At 50.7% G+C, this 24,021-nt stretch overlaps 1 protein-coding gene across 4 annotated transcripts in view; it reads right to left on the bottom strand.

Annotated features, from left to right (window-relative positions):
- Positions 1-16,940, bottom strand: part of DOCK5 (dedicator of cytokinesis 5) — an 81,937-nt gene extending 64,997 nt beyond the window's left edge. For all 4 annotated transcript variants that reach the window (XR_005259632.1, XM_038160271.1, XM_038160272.1 and 1 more), the window contains exons 1-2: positions 16,638-16,940; positions 116-199 (exon numbers count right to left, since the gene is read on the bottom strand). Coding sequence is in view for 3 of the 4 variants with exons in the window: in XM_038160271.1 (XP_038016199.1) it covers positions 116-199; positions 16,638-16,680 (127 nt within the window). In the remaining variant the exon portion in view is untranslated. The remainder of the gene's footprint in view (positions 1-115; positions 200-16,637) is intronic.
- Positions 16,941-24,021: the final 7,081 nt, after the last annotated feature.

Raw genomic sequence — 24,021 nt, 5'->3', positions numbered from 1 at the left:
ACACCAAATTTGTGCTTTGGGGCATAAGAGAATTTGAAAATCCAGATCTAAAATTTGAAAAATACTCTTGATTTGTTCCCATTTTCCCTCCAAAGCCCCTGTGAGCTGCACCTACCTTCGTACATCTCCAGGATGTGAACAGTGTCCCCCACCTGCAGGGACAGCTCCACGTCCTGCACGGCCTCGTAGTTGTAGATGGCTGGAAAATGGGGAGAAAAGGGGCAAAACAGGAAATCAGCTTGGGGAACGGGCTCTCCAAAGGCAGGGCAGGATTTGGGAAAAGGAATAAAGGGATGAAGTCACCCTGGGCATGGAATACACTGGGAAAAGACATCATGTATCTATTTCCAGATTTTATCACGAAGAAGAATCACTAACAGACAAAGGTGGGGTTTGTACCTTCCAGACAGGCCTGGGACACCTTCTGCAGGAGCTGCACATTCCCACTTTGCAAAAAACCTGCCCACAGAGGTCACCACCACCTCAGGCACATCACTTCTGCAATTCTCATTTTTTAGTCTTTCCCAGGAGTAACTCCAGCATCAGAAAACATCAGAAATGGGATGCTGTAATAAAAACCACCCCCATTCCAGACAAAACACTCCTTTCCAAACCAAACCACACTTGTTTGCTGCCAAAGGCTCTCCCCAGCCAAGAACCAATTTTAGCACCAAAACTTGGGATTCTGTGTGAATTTAATCCCTCCCAAAGACAAAGTTAAGCTGGACGCTTATGGGATTTCCAGGGGGAATAGGATTAAGTGCAGGAGCCCACACTCCTGGAGTGCCTTTTCCCTGGGACTGCTGCAGCTTCACTGGGCAAAGCAGAGCCCTCCCTGGGACCAGGTGAGACAGTTTAAATGGAATTTACTTTCAAACCAAGCAAAAAGACATAAAATTAGTGAAATTATTCAATGTGGTTCAAGGAATTGTCAGAAAAGTCAGAGCAGACCAAACCCAGACCACCTGATTTACTTAAAATACTGATTTAAGAATAGATCACATTCTAAATGCAGCAATGAAATCTTCCCAAACACAAAGTTCCCATATTTGTGTATCCCTGAGGAAATCCATCGGTGAACAACCACATTTGTTTTAAAGAACGCAAAAAAGTCACCCAAACATTTTCAGAGGAGAATTCTTGAGACTTGCCAAGGTTTGTGTTTGAGGAGCTCTGGACTGGAAATGAAATAAATAAATAAAAATCAGAGCTCTTCTGCCAGGAAATTCCCATGAAGTGCCTCCCATTCCCATGGGGGTGAGGTGCTCTGCCTCCTGGCAGGGCTCCAGCACAGCCTGGGGCTTTCACCACCGGAAATTCTCTCCCAGATCAGAGCTTTCCTCAAAATATTGGGGCTATAAATATCCCAGCAGAAGCAGGCTGGGGATGTGCACCCCTGCAGGATCCCCGATCCCAAGCAGGGACAGCTCCCTCTGCTGCAGGGCAGGATTTGTTCCCTGGGGCCACAGACACATGGACAATGCACTGAATCCATGATTTCCACAGCATTACAGGAATTTTACTGGATTTCTGCTCCTAAGAGCTGCTTCCACACCCACCTTCCTCTCCCTCCCCACAAAGGGGCTGGAAATCAGGATTTTAAAGCTGACTGGTGAGCTGGGTGTGTGGCTCAGGCACCTTAAAGATCCCAGAACTGGCCAAGAAGTAAAAATTCCATTCACATTTTAACAGAAAAATCTGGATAATGTCCATGGCCAAGCTGAACGGGAGTGAGAAGAGTGGGGTGGTTTGGGTTGGGAGGGGATTTAAATCCCATCCAGCGCCACCCCTGCCATGGCAGGGACACCTTCCACCATCCCAGGGTGCTCCAAGCCCTGTCCAGCCTGGCCTTGGGCACTGCCAAGGATCCAGGGGCAGCCACAGCTTCTCTGGGAATTCCATCCCAGCCCCTCCCCACCCTCCCAGCCAGGAATTCCCAATTCCCAATATCCCATCCATCCCTGCCCTCTGGCAGTGGGAAGCCACTCCCTGTGTCCTGTCCCTCCATCTCTTGTCCCCAGCCCCTCTCCAGCTCTCCTGGAGCCCCTTCAGGCCCTGGAAGGGGCTCTGAGATTTCCCTGGATCCTTCTCTTCCCCAGGTGAGCATTCCCAGCTCTCCCTTCTTCTCCAGGTGAGCATTCCCAGCTCTCCCTCCCCCAGGTGAGCATTCCCAGCTCTCCCTTCTCCTGGTGAGCATTCCCAGCTCTCCCTTGCCCAGGTGACCATTCCCAGCTCTCCCTTCTCCAGGTGACCATTCCCAACTCTTCCTTCTCCTGGTGACCATTCCCAGCTCTCCCTCCCCCAGGTGAGCATTCCCAGCTCTCCCTTTTCCAGGTGACCATTCCCAGCTCTCCCTTTTCCAGGTGACCATTCCCAGCTCTCCTTTGCCCTGGTGACCATTCCCAGCTCTCCCTTCCCCAGGTGATCATTCCCAGCTCTCCCTTGCCCAGGTGAGCATTCCCAGCTCTCCCTTGCCCAGGTGAGCATTCCCAGCTCTCCCTTCTTCTCCAGGTGAGCATTCCCAGCTCGCCCTTGCCCAGGTGAGCATTCCCAGCTCGCCCTCCCCCAGGTGACCATTCCCAGCTCTCCCTTGCCCAGGTGATCATTCCCAGCTCTCCCTTGCCCAGGTGAGCATTCCCAGCTCTCCCTTCTTCTCCAGGTGAGCATTCCCAGCTCGCCCTTGCCCAGGTGACCATTCCCAGCTTGCCCTCCCCCAGGTGAGCATTCCCAGCTCTCCCTTGCCCAGGTGAGCATTCCCAGCTCTCCTTTGCCCAGGTGAGCATTCCCAGCTCTCCCTTGCCCAGGTGACCATTCCCAGCTCTCCCTTGCCCAGGTGACCATTCCCAGCTCTCCCTTCTCCAGGTGACCATTCCCAGCATTCCCTGGATCCTGGTGACCATTCCCAGCTCTCCCTTCTCCAGGTGACCATTCCCAGCTCTCCCTTGCCCAGGTGACCATTCCCAGCTCTCCCTTTTCCAGGTGACCATTCCCAGCTCTCCCTTCCCCAGGTGAGCATTCCCAGCTCTCCCTTGCCCAGGTGACCATTCCCAGCTCTCCCTTCTCCTGGTGACCATTCCCAGCTCTCCCTCCCCCAAGTGACCATTCCCACCTCTCCCTTGCCCAGGTGACCATTCCCACCTCTCCCTCCCCCAGGTGAGCATTCCCAGCTCTCCCTCCCCCAGGTGACCATTCCCAGCTCTCCCAGCCCTGCAGAGGCTCCAGCCCCAGAGCACCCCCAGTTCCCCTCTGGCCTGGCCCCTCCAGGTCCCTGTGGCTGCAGGGCTGCCACACCCAGGGGTTCCCACACACGAGCCCCACATGCCCCGGGTTTTCCTGGGATGATCACTCATTATGCAAATACCAGGCTGCGTTTTTCCCATCAATTGCTGCCCAGGGAAAGGTGGGTGGGCACAGGCCCAGCCTTTCTGCTGGGAACACAGAGTTAATTCAGCCCAAAGAGCACCAGGGAGCACCCAGCAGCTCCCCTCCCCTTCCTAAAGATCACAGCAGCCACAAGACAGAACCAACCCCTGCACTCCCCTTCCCTTCCCCTTCCCTGCTCCACCAGGCAGGTTTCACATCCCAACACGCAGCATTTACAACCTGCAGGAACTCCCACATAAAAAAAACAAACAAAACTCCCAAAAAACCCACAAAAAAGGTCAATTTTATCTTTCCTTGCCTTGCCAGACTGAACTAAGCCAGAACAGAGGGTCACTGTCTGAAACCTCCTCCCTCATGCTTATGCACAAGATTATAAAGGACAAATTGCTGGCATATTTTCCCTGGGAACTTCACTGGTTGCAAGTGATGTTTCCTGCTGCTGGAAGTCAGAGCTGTCCCCGGCCACCCCATCTGCAGGGATCTGTGCTGCGAGCCCCCTCCGTGACCCCGCACTGACTTGAAAGGAAAAGGAAGCTTCACATCACAAACATGGGCATGGCGTGGAAAACTAAACCCCCTCCACTTAAATCCTGACAGAGCAGCAAGAAAGGAAGAAGGAAAAATAATACGGAGACTTTTGTATTCAAATTTGCAGCAATATCTGAAGTTAAGTCTTTTTGCTCTGAGCTAAACTTCAGCTGTGATTTTGTCCTTTGAAATTCACTTCAGAGTGTTGATCCTGCTCCTTTCATCATCCCAGATGAGAAGCAGCACTGAAATTGAGGAAATTTAATCAAAATAAGGAGGTAGAGCTGGAAAACACGAGCCTGGGTTTGTTTAATGATCATTTCTTCAAGCACAACTGGAGGCAATGTCTCATTGTGTTTGCTTTAGTGCTTCAGTTTGGTTAAAAGGTGAAGAATGTGTTTTCCGAGCGCACCCAGCCCATGGAATCCATCAGGATTGGAAAGGGCAGCAGATAATTCCATGAGCAGTTGATTTTATGGCACAGCCAGGGCCAGAACTGAAGATAAGCAGCAATTTTCATGCTCCAGGGCAGAGGGTGATTCCTCAGAGGGGCTGGAGGAGGAACCCTGAGGGCATTGCACAACCTGGGGGATGCTCTGCTCCAAAGTCACCCCAGAACAGGGACTGCACGAGTGGCAAAGGAACCTGGCAGAGCCTGGGCTCCCCAGGGCTCAGGAGGGTGGCTCAGGGAGCAGCTCTGGCCCTGTCACCGCCCCGGCCACCAGGTGAGCCCCGGCCACCAGGTGAGCCCCGGCCACCAGGTGAGCCCCAGCAGCACTCACACAGGACAGGGCCTCAGGCCAGGCATGGGGCACAAAACAAGAAGCACGATTCTATTGCAAGCAAAAACCCCCAAAACACACTTTAAACCCCACAAAGCTCCTGTTGGTGCAAGAGCCCAGGGAGAAGCCCCAGTCTGCAAGAGGTCTGGGAGCAGCTGATGGAACCTGAGCTGGGGCTCAGCAGAACCAGGGACAGATGTGGCATTTTCAGGGGGAACGGCTTCAAAGTGACAGAGAGGAGCGTTAGATAGGATATGGGGAAGGAATTCCCCCCCGTGAGGGTGCTCTGGAATTCTCAGAGCAGCTGTGGCTGCCCCATCCCTGGAAGTGTCCAAGGCCAGGCTGGAGCACCCTGCCCTGGCAGGGGTGGGATGGGATGAGCTGTTAAGTCTCTTTCGACCCAACTATTCCATGATTCCATGCTTCTGTTAATTCCTAGACCCATTTTCCCCACAGATTAATTCCTTTTCAAGACTGCCCTAAAGGCCAAGCTGGGCTAAAATGCCTCAAAATGCAAAGAGAACGAAGCAGCAACCGTCACACACAACTTCTGTGTAACTCAAATCAGAAGGAAATGGAATCTTTCCCTCCATGAGGGCACTTGAAATGTGAATTATTGGCCTGGAAAACAGCCCCTGCAAGATCCATTATCTGTGAGTTGGCTCTGGACCCCCCCGCCCTACCCACCACAAAGGCACAACAACCCCGTCCAAATGCCACGTCCTGCTCCCCTGCCCTCCCATCTGCCTGCAGAGGCTGGGGCTGCTCCCCAGAACAAAGGATTCCATTCAGGGCCCTGCAGGAGCCCAGCCCCAGCTCATTCCACCCCTCAGCCCCACAGCCAAACCCCACAGCACACAACCAGAGTGATCTGATCTCTGCTGCAGCACTCAGGAACGGCCTTTCTGCAGGACAGCCCTGCTTGGAGGAGCCTGGGATGGTCCCTGGTGCCAAGATCCAGCCAAAAACACAGTGGCTTTATTGAAAAAACAAGGAACTACCCCAGGAATTAATTCTTCAGAGGAACAAAGTCTTTTTTATGTATGGAGCAAAAACATTCTGGTAACTTCCCAGGAATTTGTGTCTGACAAACTGAAAAAGGCATAATTAAGATTTAGATGTCAGGCTACTTCTTCTGCTTGAAAAAAAAAAGTAATTCATGGTTCAACACTGGGAAATACGGACATTTAGTCACTGTTATGAAAAAATGCCCACTCCTGGATGGTGGGTGCTGCCATTCAGATCAATTCCAAAAGTCCTGAGTGAGTGCCGAGCATTTGGGATGTCAGTAACTCAGATTGAATGGGATTATGCAGCTGGATACACTTTCATTAACAGCCACCCTTAGACTGAGGGAGTCCAGCCTCTGAGGAGCTGCAGGTGGACTATCCCTGCCCAGGGAATGAGAGGATCTTTAAGGTCCTTTCCAGCCCCAGACTCTCTGGAATTCTGTGGGTTTATGACTTCAGCACCTTGGGCACTCAGTGGTCCAGGCTGACCTCACACAATGAATGCACTCAACATTTCTAAACTGGGTTATCTCAAAAATGAGCATTAAATCATCTGAGCAATGGCATCATCGGCCTCTGCAGGACCATGGGACATGCCCTCTCTAATCTGGATGCTGTAACTGCTGGGTTTTACAGTCACCCTCTCTTTGGGAACCGGGAGAAAGCAGGAAGAGCCACTGCCCTCAAGAGGCTTCCAGCACTTCCAACCTCAGACTGCTCCAGGAGCCCAACCCAAACGAGCATGTTCCCTGCTCACCCGCCAAGGACAAGGACTTGATGCACACTTGATCAAAGCCTGAAAGATTTCCCCGATTTCCTCTGAATAATGGATTATCTTGGAGTGAGACAGGCAAATAATCAGAGGTTTTACAGATTCTGTTCTGACCAAACAGCCCAAAAGAAACTGATTCCCAGATCTGGGAGCAGGGAAGGCTTTCAGCCATGCCCTCAGCATCTTTGGGCTAATCCTGTCTCACTCCCCATCCGGGGCTGGATCAGATCCTGGGCTCAATGGTTTAATCTCCTAAAGCCTGGATTGCTTTAGGAAAAACAACCTCACAGCCCAGCCCATGGGAATGGGGAGGCTTTCCCAAGGTTACACAAGGGCTCTCATGGCACGATCCCATGGTCTCTTGTGGCTTTAAACACCCCCAAACCCACAGGCAGCTCCACAGCAGTGCCCTGGAGCGGGGACAAATGAGTCCCTGTAATTAGAGCTTCCCAGATCCAAATCAGGCAAACTGAGATCACTCAGAACTGCTGAAGCACGAGATATCCTGATTGTAAGGAAAAAAAAAAAAAGAGGTAACATCTGTATTTTCACATCTGCAGAATCCCATCGTCGCCTTCCCCTCAAATATTTGTTGCAAAGTGTTTACACCATGGTATCTGTGTAAAAATAAGGAATATTCAGTTCTCAGAGTGCATTTGAACTGCACACAGGACACAGATACACCCTGAACACCCAGATTTGGGCACCAGCACAATTTCACCCCAGCACAAACTGCTTTGTCTCTGAGAGTGCTCAGGGCAGAAGGAGCCAAACTTCAGCTGCTCCCGTGCCCTGACCCTCACAGACACTCTGGTTTATTTTCCACCCAGTGAATACTCACACACAAACCTTTTGCTGTGTCATTTTCTTCACTGGCCTCTCCATTTCCTTTACTATTTTCACTCTGAAGGGCCCTTGGGGGTTTTAAGCTGAGATAAGGAATTAATCTACATGAGCTGTCTCAGCTCCTGTCTGGACTCAGAGGGAGTGCTGTGAGCCAGAGGAGAAATAAATCAGTGCTTCCAGTGGAGGAGCCAACCTGCTCCTGAATTTACAGCACCCAACCAGATCTAGGCCGTGATTTCAGAAAAAAGAAACCAACCAAAACACCCAGACCTGCAATTCCAGTCCCCTCGGAACACCAGGAAATGTTCCCTTTGCAGAGACACAGCTGGAAAAACAGCCCGGCCTCTCTTCACACTTCTGTACATTTTATCGGGTTTGATGCATCTGTTTATGGTGCTCTTCAAGGTTTGGCCAGGAAAGGCTGGGCCAGATGATCCTTGAGGTCTCCTCCAACCTGATCTTCCCTGCTCCTGTGATTCCCCAGGCTGTGGTTTGGGTAATGCCCCAGCTTTTGCTCCCAGTGCATCCCAGTGAGAGCAGCACCTCCCTAAAAGTGTCTGAACATGAAAATGGGAGATGAATAATGAAGCTTAGCCTAAGCATCAAACAGTTTTGAAGGCTGCAGTGTTCCAGGTCTGGTGATCCGTGCCAGGGATCCTGTCAGGGTTAAAGGTGCTGATGTTATTGTCCTCCAAGCCCTGCAGCTTTGCTCTGCCTCTCTGGGATCGCAGCACCAACACCCAGACTGAAGGAGCAGTACTCTCCCAAAAATACATTAAAATATTTAAAATATTCACCCCAACCCCATGACATTGTTGCAACATGACCACAGCACAAACGGTTTTGCCACTGGTTTTCGAGGGGGCAGAACCTGGTTTGTGTTCAGCCGAGCCTGCCGGCCTCACTGTAACCCAACACACCTCAACTTCATATTATGGTTTTCCTTTGTTCTTTGGACAAAGAGACTTGGGAGAACACAAAGCCATTCTTGGGGCTGTGCCCTCCACAAGAAGGAGTTTATACCCCACAGTACTGCGGCACTAATTCTGATTTAATAACTGCACACCCCTACCAGGGCTCTGAAATCCAACTCCACAAAAGCAACCTCTGATTCAATTTTCATTTTTACACCCTGTGAAGATGCAGTGTTTGTTTACAACACCCACACAATTGCAACTGGATTTGCTAAGTCTGTTTGTAATTACCTTTCTTCCTTAGAGCTAAAAGTGCAATTTGGGCTTGGGTACTTTAGGTACAACACAGTAACACTTCCAATGAAATTTTCAGGCAGATTTGTAATAGCAATACCCCACCACTCCATAAATTGGACTGCTCAGCTCGTTTCCAACTTGAAAGCGTGTGGCACTTTCAAAAGAATTAATTGAATTTGCCACTGGCTTGAAATTGCTGTCCCAGTTGTCACAGAGCAAAGCATCAAAGCAGGAGCAGGAAAACGTGGAAATGCCCTGCCCAGAGCTGAGCTCCCACCCTGAGCGCTGCTGTTTGCACCCTGCAGGGGCAGGCAGGGGCAGGGATAAGGGGTTTAAGGAGTGAAACATCCGAGCACAGGGTCCAGCAGTGCCTGAACTTCATCAGAAAGGTGCCCTGAGCTCCAACTGCAGCGCTGTCCCTTGCTGGCATCACCACAACCAACAGCAAGTCCAGGCTAAAGCTGAGGGACCCCCTCTTGTCAGCTGCAAACAAATCCTGAGTCACGGCTGGGAATCTGGAACGAGGGCTCCAACACCTTCCTCTGTCCAGTCGGGCCCAGGAGGAGACAGAGCAGCTCTCCCACAGTTTGGGGAAAGCACTCACAGCGTGGCTCAGCCCATTTGGAGAAACTGGGGATTGAGTGCTGAGGAAGTTTTTAGCTCCACTGGGAAAACCCTTTATGGAAACCCCAGAGCTCTCCAGAGCTGGCAGGGGCAACACAAGGAGAATTTCTGACACGCAGAACAATAGGACTGCAATTCTGCACCTCCAGTTCTGCTCACTCAAGTGGACTTTGGGGCAGATTTACCTTCCCTTAATGGCCTGGGGCTCACTGACCCCATTCTGCAGAATAAAGGCCATCAGGAACTGGCACTGCACAGACAGACTGGTTCACAGCTTCTCATTGCCAGAGAAATGTGAATTCCAAGGCATTCTTCTCTTGCCACCTATTCCAGGTAACAAGAAGTGGGGGAACAGGATTAAAATGAGGAGCAGGAAATCTTGACGGGAGTGAGGGGAGGGGGGTCTTACACAGGAAGCAAAAAGCCAAACAAGAATATTGATCCCTTTGCTGCCAGGAAGAATAAAAAACAAACTGCTCCAAAATTTGCAATAAGCTTTAATTAAACTGCCCGAGATGCCAGGAGATGAAGAATTAAGCACTGAAGCCTTCCCTACTTTATTCCTTTACATCAAACTCTGTCTCTCAGCAGCTTGAAGCCCCCATGGCATTGTCAGAGCAGGAGAATCAGGTGAAATAAGCTAAAAAAGAAAAAAACCCCACTTTTCCAGAACTAACTGGCCAGCACTTGCCCATGACATTCTGAGCCACTCTCAGAACTTGGGAGCTGAAGCCATAAATGGCTTTATTGCCATGAAGGATCAAAGTTCCAGACTTCTCGAGAGCAGGAATCGTTATCTCCACTGCACCTTAATGAACTTTTGGCTCAGACTCAGCACCCTGCAGGATGAGGGGCACTTGGGTGGCACCAACACCTCCCAAAAATCCAGTGTCAGTGAGCACAGAACGCTCACCACAGCACAAGAAGCACTGCTGGCTTTGGCTGTACTCTGGACAATGTGCCAGACATCATCTGAAGGAGGCTGCCAGAGAATGAATCCTTTAAATGGTGCTTCCCCCCTAGTCCAGGGAGATCTCCCTGGGAAGAACAGCCTGTACTGCACCAAAAAGACATTTTTTTATCATTTTAGCAACTGCTCCAACTCAAACTTTGCAACATCATCACTTTATGAAGGCAACACGGACTGCCAGCCCAAAAAGCTGCTCAGTAACTTGTATTTATGGGCTGGTTTTATTAGCACAGGTTTGCTGGCAAGTGCACCCAACTCAATGGCAGGGTTTCAGGCATCCAGCATCAGCAGTTAAATGCACTGGACCTGAAACATCCCCTCAGCTCCAGCAGCAAGGGGGGAAATGTGTTTATGGCTGAGGGCTGACGTGGTTTTAAGCTTGGTCATGGCTGTGTCTTTAATGTCCTGGCAGAAATAGAAGCTTTTTTCTTTAAAAGCAATAGTTGAGAGAAATGTCATACCAGTCAAGTAAAGTGCAAGTTGAAGATCAAAAAAATGTAGATTTCCAATAAAGTTTGCAGGTAGAAGGGGTGTGCATTTTTCAAAGCTGATTGATAAAAATTATTACACACGATGATAAAGAATATTATACATTAGTGTGCTGTCACTGTTTCTTGACCAATATATTTGTGTTTTTCTCAGTTCATGAGTGTTTCATTTGCTTTTCCTCTCAGTAACTCCCATCTGCAGTTGTGCTGGCAAATACAGTCCCTATGCCAGAGGAAGAAACATGAGAACAATCAAGAATTGGTGTGAAATTCAGCACTGGTCCCACACCCAGCTCTGGGGGAAGCTGGCTCCTATGATCTCTTGACACCTGAGAACAATTAACCCACATTTAATCAGCAGGACAGAGCTCAGCCCAAGCTCCAGGAGCACCCAGCAGCTCTGGGTGCCTCTTTAGAGCCTCCATAAAGGGATTTAATTGTTAAAAAGATGAACTGTGGGACAGTTCCTGAGCACCAAGGTGATGTCATTCACAAACTCAACACAAGTCACAAAACACTTGTGGAAAGATTTCTTTTCAAAGTAAGAATAAGATAAGGAACACTGACAAGTCTTGTTCATGGCAATGAGATGCCTTTGAAGTCCACAGGATGAATTTGACAGGGAATGACTTCAGCAACAGAGTGGAAATCACCAAAAATAAGACAGACCCTGGCTAATATGGATTTAAAAAAAATAGAAAGGACTATGGAAGCAAGAAGCAGCTTGGCCAAATTTCACATCAAATCAACTGCAGACACAGCAATAAAAGTTGGGAACTAGGACAGAAATGAAGTGTCATCTGCTGGGCAGATTCAATTCTTTGCTGTTAACAATGCCAAGGGTTTGCTTTTCCCCATTGGGAATTTTGTTGGCATTGCCATCAGCCAATTTTTAGCCATAAATGACAATAAAGCAGGGGAAATGAGCTGTGTTTGCATCCATAGGAAGGAAGGTGGGCAGCTCTGCAGCAGGAATGGGGGGATTGGCTTTTCCATCCTCTGGAGCCCCTGCAAGGAACCAGAGGCACAATGGGGGACGTGAGCTCCAAGTCAGAACAGGAATGGTGGGGGAAAAGCAAGGAGCAAGCTGAGACAAATAAGGATTTTGCCCTAATCTGACACAATGCACAACTCCCAGCACTGTGGAGGGCTTTGATCCCAGACTGTCTGAGAAGAGAGCTCTGCAGGCGCCTGGAATGGGGACAGGGAGCCAGGAGCTGATGGCCCAGCACCCCAGGTGATGCCTTCAGTTCCAGCATTTCTATTTGCCAGATCCTGCAGTGCCTCAGTGCATCGCTCTGAGCTCCACAGAGCGTCAGGGACTGCCTTCACTCTGGGCACACAGAACAATCCCTCCAGGCCTGAGATCCACGGGCACTCTGCTGCCTCAGGCCCAGAAAGCATCGACAGAAGGGAATTGAGGGGAGCAGACTGGGGGTAAATGACTTCATTACCTGAAGCTGTAATTGGACAATTAACCCCTGATATGTAAATGAACCAAACTCATACCTGTCTGAACAACTCGTGACCGCTGTGCACCTTGGAGGCTGCTGACTGCCCAAGGTGTGTCTGCTGAAGGCCTTTAGTATCATTTTTTATTAATAAATATTTCTTAATTTGATATTATTTATCTATTTTTATTATTTTATTATTAATCAATTTATTATTTATTATTAATAAATGCCTGCTTTATTCTCTAACTCTGTCTAGCCCCTGCTCCAGGCAGCCACTCCAAGGCATCACAGGAGTCACCACAAACCAAACCACAGTGGCAGACCTGGTCCTGCAGCTCCCTCCATCACCCAGGGCTGGCAGGCCCTGCTTGGGGTTTGAGGAGCTGCTGCCATTCCTGAGCCATGACTGGAACCAACCACCAGTGGGATCTGACAAAGGAAAGACTTCAATGCTGGTTTTCAAATAAAGCAGCCCAACGCTCTGCTCCTGCCAGCCAGGACAGGTGCCAGGGGTGGGAGAGGCCACCAAAACCAAAACCTGGCAGGGGTAATTCCAGGATGATCTCCCAGCTCCCTCCCAAATCCCACCACAAAAACTCTGCAACAGCCACACTGCCCCAAAAATGAGGGTCAAGGAATCATGGAATGGCCTGAGCTGGAAGGGACCCACTGGGATCACTGATCCAACCCCAGGCCCTGCACAGACACCCCAAAATCCCACCCTGGGTGTCCCTGGAGCGCTGTCCAAACTCTCCTGGAGCTCTGGCAGCCTCGGGGCCGTGCCCATTCCCTGGGGAGCCTGGGCAGGGCCAGCAGCCTCTGGGGGAAGAGCCTTTCCCAAAATCCAACCTAAAACCCCCTGGCACAGCTCCAGCTGTTCCCCCAGGACAATGGAATCTCCCCAGCCCTCCCAGTGCATCCAGGTGCAAGCCAGCACCTTCACCAAAATGCAAATTATTCTGGTTTTCACATCTCAGGGCTCTTCCAAGCAAACCTGAGTTAATAATTCCCGATTCTGGAAGCTCAGATTGTGTATCCACTGAACAATTGGTGCATTTGCAGCTCAGGCTGCACAAGGATGAATAAACATTTCACATCCTGTTGGTTCACAGTCAGAAGGGCCACAAGAACCTGGTGTGCCTGATCCATCATCACTGCCCACACCTGGAAACCAGCCTGGCCCCAAAGGCACCACTGCCCCTCCTGGGCTGCTCTGGAGCTGGGGCAGCTCCCTGCCCTGGCCCAGCACTGCCACTCCAGCAGAAAGGGGACAGGAAAAGGGACCTGGCTGCTTGTTTATAATGGATTTATTACAGACTAATTTAGGATTCCACTGACTCCAGGTTCTCTCACTCCATTAAGTCTTCAGGCCAGAGAATGAAGAACAGCTGATGAGCAATGACAGAATTGCTTTTACAACCCAGGTGTAGCACTTGAGTTAAAGTGCAAATCCAGGTTACTGCCAGCAGAAAAAGAAAGTAATTACAAGTAATTACATTATTGGTTCCTTATGCTCTAAGTTAATAATTTTAAAACAAATAGATAAGAAAAGTTAAAAGCCTTGGGAGTTCACTGAGGTGTTCTTTCCCTCAGAGCAGAGTTCTTTGACTGGAAGGAGTCTTTGCGAAAGGATTTCTGCGAATGACAACTCCTTTTTGAGAGAAACACATGACTATGTGTTATTTTGTTCAGTGTGGCCCAAGAACTGATCAGCTCCCCATGAAGATGCTCTTTCAGTCTGACATCAGAGGCGAAGCCCGTGGCAAGGAGGCTCTGTCAGAGCCAGCAAACCCTGTTGCTCAGGGAGGAGATGCTGCCTGTGAGCTGATCCCTGCTGTTTCTGTCCCTCTCCAAACCCCATCTGTCACTTGGTTGGGAATTCGTTGCGAGGGAGAAGCTGCAAGAGCGGCAAGCTGCTTGTCTCTCACATTTGCTGCCCTAAGAACTGCAATTCCCAGTTTTGCCCTCCCTGCTGCTGCCACTCCAAACTCAGCCCTCTGCCATCTGCGGGGAAGGGAGCCCTCCCCAGCTTTAACCAGCTCGGGGCAGAACTAAACCCAGCAAATCCTCTGGAACCCACAATGCACGGATCTGTAAAATAGAACCCAGGACAGAAACCCTTCTGAAGGGCAGAAACCAGACAAGTGACACCGAATCACACGGCTGACTGCCTGGAATTCCCCACTTCATTGCCATGACTGCCAGGGTCACGTTTTCAATAAATCCAAGTAGAAGTTTCCAAAGCAGAGATCACCAGCAGCTGCAATTTGGGTGTTCTTTTGCAGAATTCCAGCCTATTTAGGGGTGGAAGGGACCTCTGGAGTTCATCCAGTCCAAGCCCCTGGCCAGGCAGGAGCAGAGGACACAGGAATCATGCAGGTGGGTTTGGGATGTCACCAGGCAGGGAGATTCCAGGCCCTCCCTGGAGCTGTTCCAGCGCTCTGCCACGGAACATGGAAAAAGTTCTTCCTCATGGTCAGGTGGAACTTGTGTTTGATTTTATGGCCATGACTGGGAAGGCTCTGGCACCATCCTGGCACCCTTTGGAGGTGTTTATATGAATTGGTGAGATGCCCCCTCAGTCTTTTCTTTTCTTTCTGAACAAAAGCTGGGTTGTTACACTTCATGCCTGGCTGGGATTTGTCACCAGCCCACACAAACCGGGGCATTCCCCTCCTTGCAGCCACTTCAGCACTGGTGCAGTCCCAGCCCAAAAGCCCAAAGCTCCCTCTCAAACCTCATCAACCCTCCCAGGTAAGCCCAAACCAGCGAGAGCTGGGCCCCCGAGCACGGCACAGGACACGCTTGCAGATAAGAAACTCATCGAGTCTGCAAACACCAAACTGACAAAATTACAATGCCATGAGTCAAACGCTGCCTGACAAAGCCAGGCAGTACCTAAATAATTCTGTCACTGCCTGCGGATCAACCTTCTCCATGCCGGCTGCAAATGAAAGCCCAGAGCTGCAGCAGGACAGCCCCCTTGTCACTTGGGCAGAGAAAACACCTTTTTCACCCAGCTGACCCCCAGGAGCCACAGGGTATGTCCCAGCACACACTTTTTGGGTGGAAACATGCAGGAAGAAGCATTTTTTCCCTCCACCCTGCTTACTGTCAGGCCAGTGGCCTTTCTGGGAGAGGAGCTGTCACAAGGAGCAGCTGGCTGAGGCCAGCACGGAAAACTCACCCCGGAAGGTAATAAATAAAAGGGAAGTCAGAGGAGTGCCTCTGATTCATCTGCTGCCCAAGGCCATTCAGGGCCGGGAACAGCCTGCTCAAAGGTGTGCTCAGAAAACACCAGCAGAGCCAATCACCCCAGCAGGATATGGGTTATCTGATCACCCACCAAAGTTTGGAAGTTACGGATGCCCGCAGCAATCCCAGCTGGCCATGTACACACTTCCATGGATAAACAGCAAGAAACAAAGTTCAGGGTGTCAGCACTCCACACCCTGCCAGTTACCTGGAGAAACCAGATAAGGCTGTAAAATGTCTCTGCAGCTCCTGCAAGGAGCTGAGCTGCCTCCCTGCACAGCCACTCTGAAGTGGAGGGGTCACCCAGCTCGAATTGGCTGTGAAAATCATGCAGGGGGAGGTTTTTCACCTTCAAACCCACAGGCTGAACACCCTCAGCAGAGCTGGGGTGATGAACGCTTTGCAAGCACGAAATTAGTAATTTTTTCTCACATTGAGAAGTCCAGTGCTGAGCACCAGTGGCACAGAAGATCACTCTTAGTAACATAAATTATCAAAAGCTCTCTGTCATAAGTGGCTTCCTGCCAAATGTTCCCTGCCCAATTCTCACCACCAACCTCAAAACTGCGGGTTTAAAACTCTCAAGCAAAGCGGAATTTTATCAGCAACACCACAGAGTCCTGTTCCTGTTAGACCCAAGTGAGCCAGCACTCAGAAAAATCCTTTTAAACAGAGGACAGAGCAGGAGGTACAAGGTGTCAGTCACAGGATCATGGAATGGTTTGGGTCAGAAGATCCTTAAAGCTCCTCCAATCTCACTTCTGCCATGGGCAGGGACACCTTCCACTATCCCAGGGTGCCCAAGCCCCGTCCAACCTGGCCTGGGACACTTCCAGTCAAGCTTTCCCCATCCCTCACCCTAAATCAAGATTTCCAGCCACTGGCAAAGACATCACCCCGAGCCCTCAATCTGCCCATGACACCCTCGTCATCCTTTTCCAACCACAGCTCCTTCCAGGCACACCAGTAGGCAAAATTTTTCTGCTGTGCTGGAGCTTTTTTCAGTGTAAAACATGCTGGAGAGGCAAACTGATAAAAGTCAGCCCTGAACTTTTCTGGATTCCTGGAAGGCAGCGCTGGACACGCACCCCGATGGATTCGGGGAGCGGGCACTGCCGGACCGGGACCGGAGCCCCAAAGGGATGGGAGTGAAAGGAATGGAGGGGAGAGAAGGAAAAGCAGGGAAAGCATAGAGGAGAACGGATGGGACGGAACGGGAGAGACGGTACGGAACAGAGGGAAGGCACGGAAAGGGGGAAAGGGGATGGGAAGGGGCGCACAGGTCCGGGGCATCCCGGCTGGCACTCACTCACCGACCCCGTACTTCTCGCGCTTGGTGGGGATCCAGCGGGCCATGCCGGCGGCTCCGGGGGCCCCGGGGGGTTCGGGGGTCCCGGGGGTTCGGGGGTCCCTCAGCGCCGCGCCTCGCCCGCAGCAGCGCCGCGCTGGAGCCGCGGGCCGGGCGCCCCGGGCTGCTCGGCCATGCCCCGCTCCCGGCCCCGCTCCCGGCCCCGCCGCTGCCTCCGAACGCGATCCCCAACGCGCTCCGAAAACTCCGCGGCACACGCCCAACTCTGCAGCCTCCCCCGGCGCGCCGAGCGCAGGAGAGGGCGGGAGAGCGCGGCAGGAGGAGGAGGAGGAGGAGGAAGAAGAGAAGGAGGCGGCCCTCCCCGCCCCCCGGCATCACCTGCCCCGCACGGCCCCCGCCCCGGCCCCGGGACCCGGCCGGAGCGGCGAGCGGCCCGGGGCAGCGCCGGGGACCCGGCCGGGCTGGCTCCGGGGCCAGGGCTTCGGGTGCGAGCGGGAGAAACCGCCCCGCTGGCGCTGGGAATGAGGGGCTTCACTGTCAGCCAGAGCCTGGGGGCCAGGGAAAGGCTGGGCATCAGGGAAAGGTTGGATTTTGGGAAGAGCGGGGGATCAGGGAAAGGCTGGACATCAGAGAAAGGCTGGGCATCAGGGAAAAGTTGGATTTTGGGAAAAGCGGGGGATCAAGGAAAGGCTGGACATCAGGGAAAGGTTGGATTTTGGGAAAGACTCTTCCCCCAGAGGCTGCTGGCCCTGCCCAGGCTCCCCAGGGAATGGGCACGGCCCCGAGGCTGCCAGAGCTCCAGGAGAGTTTGGATACCGCTCCAGGGATGCCCAGGGTGGGATTTTGGGGCGTCTGTGCAGGACCTGGGCTTGGATCTGTGATCCCACATGTCCTTTCCAGCCCAGGATATTGTGGGATTCTACAGAATCACGGCACGGTGTGGGTGGGAGGGACCTTTGTGCCCATCTCACCCCAACCCTTTCCACCAGCCCAGGCTGCTCCAAGGCTGCTGCGCTGCTCGGAGTAACTCATTAATAGCTAAGGAAACAACGAGCTTGGAAAGCACTCCAGGCATCTGGGAAATGTCACAGGGCCACACTTGACAGGAGACTCGATGTTCTAGAGATTGACTCGGCGCTCGGTGACGCAAAGCCCCACTCCAGGGCCAGGAGCTGCCACTCCAGAGAGGGCTTTGCGGTGAAGCACCTCCAGGTGGGGACACCGGGACCAGCTGAGCTCGAGACAGGTCCTGCAGGGCCAGAGCTGGGCTGGCTGGATCCTGCAGGTGTGTGGGCTGGGCTGGCAAAGGTCCCGGGACAGGGGCGCTCAGTAACACCTGAAGAGGTGTTAAAGCACATTGTTCACCCAGCCTTAGGGCCATTCTCGCCATCTCTCCAGGGCTGTAGTAACTGGATGTGGTCTGTATTAGTGCCTGTGGAGCCCACAGAATCATGCAATAGTGGGGCTGGAGGGGACTTTAGTCTTACCTCCTTCCAGCCCCCTGCCATGGACAGGACACTTCTGTCTCTCATGAAAAAGAGACTATTCAGAGTATAAGAGATTATTCAGAGTATTTTAACACCTGACCACTTCTTTAATTGCATTAAAGCATGGAGATCTGGAGAGATCATCACATTTTTGATTACTTTACACTGCAAGTGAGAGGCAGCAGGGCAGATTTACAGCTCAGCTCTCGGGATGCCCTGGGCAGATCACTTTGGGTCTCTCTGATCCATGCCTGCCGTGTTCAGGAAGAGTTTTCCATACTCCCTCCTCTCTCACCTGTGTTTCCAGTAAGTTCAGTTTTCCTTCCTCTTCACTGGCGCCTGTAAGGGGCAGAGCAGCATAAATAAGAATTAATTATCAGCAATTTGCTCTAACAAATGAACCCAAACAAAAGCCAAAGCTGCACACAGGACGCTCAAAGTCACTCTTAGGCACAGTCCCTCTGCTCGGTGCCTGGTTTTTGTAACAGCGCTGCTGATCTGGCCCCCCCAGGGACAGAGCTGGGTTTGTCACACACACTGAGTGTTACTCGCCCAGGATGTGCCGTCTGTCACACCCGGTTTGCAGCCGGCAGCCACATGGGGGAAATTAATTCATAGAAAACTGTGGAAACCCAGGGCACCAGGAATATTTCTCTGTCTGCTCTGGGGTGCCCTGACCCCCAGGGCAGCACTGACTCTGACCCTCATTCGTGGAGAAAGTTTCCCGGACTCCAAGACAGACTGGAATCCACTAAAGTGTGAAACAGATTCTGGAGAGCAGCGTGGGTGTGTCACTTGGGGAGAAATTGAGCTTTTGGGATTTTTGGTGTGTTGTGGATGGAAGTGAGATGGAGGGCACAGGGTGACATCCTGGGTTTCTTCTTCATGCTGCTTCTTCCTCCTTCCTTCTTCTTCATGGGTTTGGGTGATGTTCTGTAATTGGGTAGAAAAATCCACATTGCGTGCTTCCAGGGATCAGTTATTGGGTTAAAAGGGGAAATAATCTAGGTGTCAGCTCTTAATTGGATAGTTTAGCCTTGAAAGGCCTTGTACCAAGAGATTGTTGGCCATTTTTGTGGTGCTTTTCCAGTGCACTGAGCCTGGTGTGGACAGCATGCAAAACCTTGGATAAGATAACAATAAACAAGGACCTGAAGACTGAAAAAATCCAGTGCATCTCTCTTTCCTGACACAAAACCTCTCCAGGAGGGTCTCCCCTGACAAGGAAGCCCCCTGGGAGGGCCCAGCCTGAGGCTCAGAGGTCTAAAAACCCACAGAAAATTCATAACCCTGCCCCAAACGCTGCCCTGAAATGATGTTTGGGTCTTGTCCCAAGGGCTGCTGCTGGGGAGATGCTCCCAGAGCTGCTCCCTGGGCATGGCAGCCCAGGGGCTCGAGGTGCTCCTGAGAGCTCCAGCAGCACCTGAGGCCTCAGCGCAGAGCGTGGAGGGAGAGACAGAAGGAGCAGGAGACGAGATTTGCAAGCTGGAGCTGCTCAACTCATTTGTTATTCATAAAACACCGACTCAGCGCAGGCAGCCTCGCTCAGGCGTTGTTCTGGCACAGAAAATCCTTGTTCTCATGCAGAAAAAGCTGCAGCTCCTCTGGCTAAAGACTGAGTGGGGCCAGGATGTGCTTCCCTGGAGCTGGGGGCTCACAGAGAGGCCCCTCCCGGTGGGATGGGGTGTCCCAGCTGTGGGAACAGAAAATATTCATGGCTTTGGCAAAAGCTGAAAGATTCAGCCAGGCTTTAGAAATGGAAACCTCATATTGCAAAGGGCTCTGAGGCCTTCACGGGAAGAGCAGTGTCACTGGGATGTCAGGACAATTAACCATGGTTTTCTAGGTCTGATTTTGGACTACCTGGATTTCAAAATGTTCCCTGCTACGACTGGGATGTGGCTTTTCTGTGGCTTTTTTGTGCAGTGTATGGCAACAAGAGAAGCAGAGGAGAACGGGGTTTTTGGATCACTGCATTCCCTTCCATCCTGGGAATGCTCCATCTTTCTCCCTCCAGGGCTGATGGTTCAATCCTGTAAAAGTTTCAGTGCTCTGAATGGAATATTCCTTGCTGTAACTCAAGGTGCCCTCTGTGTGCGAAATGAGTTAAAATGTTTTTCCTCAGCAGAGCAAAACCAGCTGTTTCTTTCCTTAGAAAGGCAGTTTTATTTCTTTCTTCATTTGTTCTATCTCTTTCTTTATTTGTTTTATTTTACTTGGCCTGGGCATTGATTTCTGTAGCACAACCACCCCCAAGAAAGAGGAGAAAGAGCTCCATGAGAAGTGTTCTGTAGGGGACAGGAGGGGAGCTGAGGAACTTGCTGAGATCTGGGCCAGATCATTAAAGAAGAAAAGTTTTCATGGAGACACCGACTCTTTTTCAGGGCCTCCTGAATTCTGGCTGCCAGTTTTCTGCTCAGGAGTGGAACTGACAGCCTAGTCCCTGATTTTACTGTAAGATTCCTGATTTTTAGATAAGCTGCCTGAGCTGTGCCAGTGTTTTTCCAGCCCAGGTGAAACAAATTCTTGGCAGCGAATGAAAACCAGAGCAAAGCATGAAAGGCAGGCAAGTAGCAACTGGAGTGCTGGTTTTACCCCAGTGGGGGAACTTGGGGAATGCTCCATCAAATATCAGAATTTGCAAATGTCAGGGAGCGAGCTCAGCTCTCACTGAAAGCTGGAGCTATTTCAGAAAATCTTTTATTTCATTTTTTATCACCAAATCATGCTTTCCTTCCCATTTTCTCTGTTGTTTCACCGGGCCGTTGGTGGGGAGCCTGTTCTTCCCTGCATCAATAATTAAATTCTAATTGAGGCTACAGCAGAAATTATTTCTCAGCCACATCAAACCCCCGATTCTGAGGGCATGGGACAGATCGGAGCTGGGAGAATTCGGGTGACTGAGGTTCACCCACATTTTTAGTGCTCTACAAAAGTCATGTTAATCCTGGGTCCTTTATAGCTGAAAGAGCAGCACATTTACAAACGATCAGGCTGCAAAAGCAGAACCTTTCTCTACATTTCTAAATGTCTCTCGGTTTTTAAATGTGGAGTTAAAGTCATTAAAGGAAGCCCTGTTCTTACAGACTTTTCTGAAATCCTCTTTTTTTTTTATTTTTGTGGCAAAACTGAAGTTTAAGAAATAGGATTCTGGTGCCCTCCTGTGTCCAAATCAAAACTACAGAAATGTTACTGCAGCTGAAATGATGGGAAAAGAAAGAAAAAACTGGGTTTTTTTTTTTCTGGGATAATGCTTAAGAACTCTCCTGGATCAGTCTAGATCCTCTCAAGCCAGGTTCTGTGGATGTACAAACAGCAAAGAGGGCCCTCGAATAAACCAGGTTATATTTTAGCAAGAGAAAGGACATTGAAACTGGAGAAAAAAATAAAATCATGAAGGCAACAAAAAACCTCATACAATAAAAGCCATCTGCTCATTAATGTGGTAAGTCAGTCCCTCTGGAAGATGAATGATCAGGTGTGATGAGAACTGAACTCTTGATTTTCAGTCCCAGCAGAAGCCATACAGAAAAAGCAGCAGAGTAGGGTGGATAATTAAATATGCAAATACCCCACAAAAAGGAGGAAAGCAGTGGGATTATCCATCTGCCTGGACATGTTTTATCATGGAAAAATGTTTAAGATGCTCTCATGCTCTCTGACAATCCCATTGCCCAGATACGTTCTGTCTGAATATTTCACTGCACATTTTGTCACTCAGTTGTCTGATAGTGTTGATTTTGTCCTTGGCTTGCATTACCCTCTTGGCAGTCCATTTTGTGCTCTGTTCAGGTGGCAGGGGTATTTCTAAACATTTTTTCAGCAAAACCACTTTTTACCTGCCACCAGTTCCCGTGGCTCCAGCCAAGCTGTGAGAAAGGGCAGAGTTCATTAATTAAACTGAATTTACAGGCACCAGAGCCCAGCTCTGATGGAGCCAAAGAGTGACAAACTTGTTCCCATCTGCAGCTGGACAGGGGAGAGAAAAATTGTTGTTTTGTCCAGTAAAGAAATGATTTCTTTCCATCCCTGAAGGAAGGTGAAACACCCTGAACTGGGTTTGCAGGAGACAGGAACCTTGCAGCAATGCACGAGCTGCTGTGGGTTACACTGTTCTCTGCCTGTTCCTCAGCTGCAAATAGGATTTGTGCTCCTGAAAAAGTTGGTGCTTTTGTGTAAAACTACCAGACATTGCAGGATTTGGACAAGAGATTTCCTGGGGGCAGATCTGTAAAGGTGTTTAGGGACAGGTCTGTAAAGGTGTTTAGCTGCTTAATGATGCTGAAAGGGCCTTGTAGGAGTTCAAAAGTGCCTCAGATTCCTGATGAAAGGAATCCAGGAACAGTAAATTCCCCAGGAGTCACTCAGGTTTGGGTTTGAGTGTCAGAGTCAATAATGACCTGGCTTTGCACCTCCCCAGCACTCCCAGCTCAAACCCAGGAGCTGCAGAGACCCTGGCACAGAATCACTGGGGTTGGGAAAGGCCTCCAAGGTTGGAGAAGTCTTCTAAGGTTGGGAAAAAACCACCAAACCCAAGGCCAGCCAGCTCCACTGTGCCCAGCACAGCACATTCCCAAATCTCCAGATCCCACCCTGCCTTTGGACACCTCCAGGAGTGGGGACTCCACCACAGCTCACTCAGCTGGGATCAGCAACATCCAAAACCTCCCAGTTCTAGTGCCTTTGGGATCTGCAACTCCAAAACCTCCCAGTTCTAGTGCCTTTGGGATCTGCAACTCCAAAACCTCCCAGTTCTAGTGCCTTTGGGATCAGCAACGTCCAAAACCTCCCAGTTCTAATGACTTTGGGATCTGCAACTCCAAAACCTCCCAGTTCTAGTGCCTTTGGGATCTGCAGCTCCAAAACCTCCCAGTTCTAGTGCCTTTGGGATCAGCAACTCCAAAACCTCCCAGTTCTAATGACTTTGGGATCAGCAACTCCAAAACCTCCCAGTTCTAGTGCCTTTGGGATCTGCATCCCAACAATAGACGGGCACAGACTCCTTGGAGAGGTCCAGAGGGTTTTGATTCCCTTTATCAGCAGGACCTGGCATGGAATTCTGCCCCAGTGCCACGGAATTCCCTGGATCCCCATCAGCCCTGCGTTCCCTTGGCCCTAGTGGGGCAGAGCTGTTGATTCAGGAGAGTTTTGCCCTGTTAAATTGGGTCACACGGAGCTGAACAGGGCAATGATTTGTCAGACAGGTTTATGGCTTTTTCTCTGGAGGAACATTCCCTGAAATGTCATCTTTGCAGTTCCGTGATTCCGTGCAAATCTTTTCAGAGCCCCTGGCCCCTGAAAGCTGCTTCCCCCCCATGAAACAGGAATGGGGGCTGCAGCAGCCCTCGGGCAGCTGGGGAGGTTTCTGCCTTGATGTACCCTGCAGTCAGAGGAGCTCTCAGTTGCTGTTTCCACTTTCATAACTTTCTATTTTATTAAAATGTCAAAGCTCGGCCTCCCTGCCCCTCCTCTATAGTATTTGCAGGGATCCCCATGGCAGGCAGGAATGACGAGGAGGACTCCATCTTATCAGAAGGCTAATTAATTACTTTATTATACTGTATTATTCTATATTATATGACACTATATTCCATCACCTCCAAACTGAATCTGCCCAGCACTCAGCCCTGCACACACTGCCCAGAATCTCGTGGCTGTCGGCGACAGTCCCAACACACACACACACCCCTGGCCCTGACAGGCCAAGGAAACAAACCACCCCCACTCTGGGGGAACAGTCTCCACATTGCACTCTGCTGTGGCACAAACACAGGCACAGCAAATGAGATACGAATTGTTTTTCCTTTCTCTGAGGTTCAGAGAATGTGAAACCCAGAAATGTTCTTGGGAAGAATTGTGCCTGGCTTTTCTCTCTGAAGGGAAATGTGGCGACGCTCCTCC

The sequence above is a fragment of the Motacilla alba genome, chromosome 22 (assembly GCF_015832195.1).
Source record: "Motacilla alba alba isolate MOTALB_02 chromosome 22, Motacilla_alba_V1.0_pri, whole genome shotgun sequence".
In the NCBI taxonomy this organism is placed as follows: Eukaryota; Metazoa; Chordata; class Aves; order Passeriformes; family Motacillidae; genus Motacilla; species Motacilla alba.
This window is presented reverse-complemented; position numbering and strand designations above follow the sequence as displayed.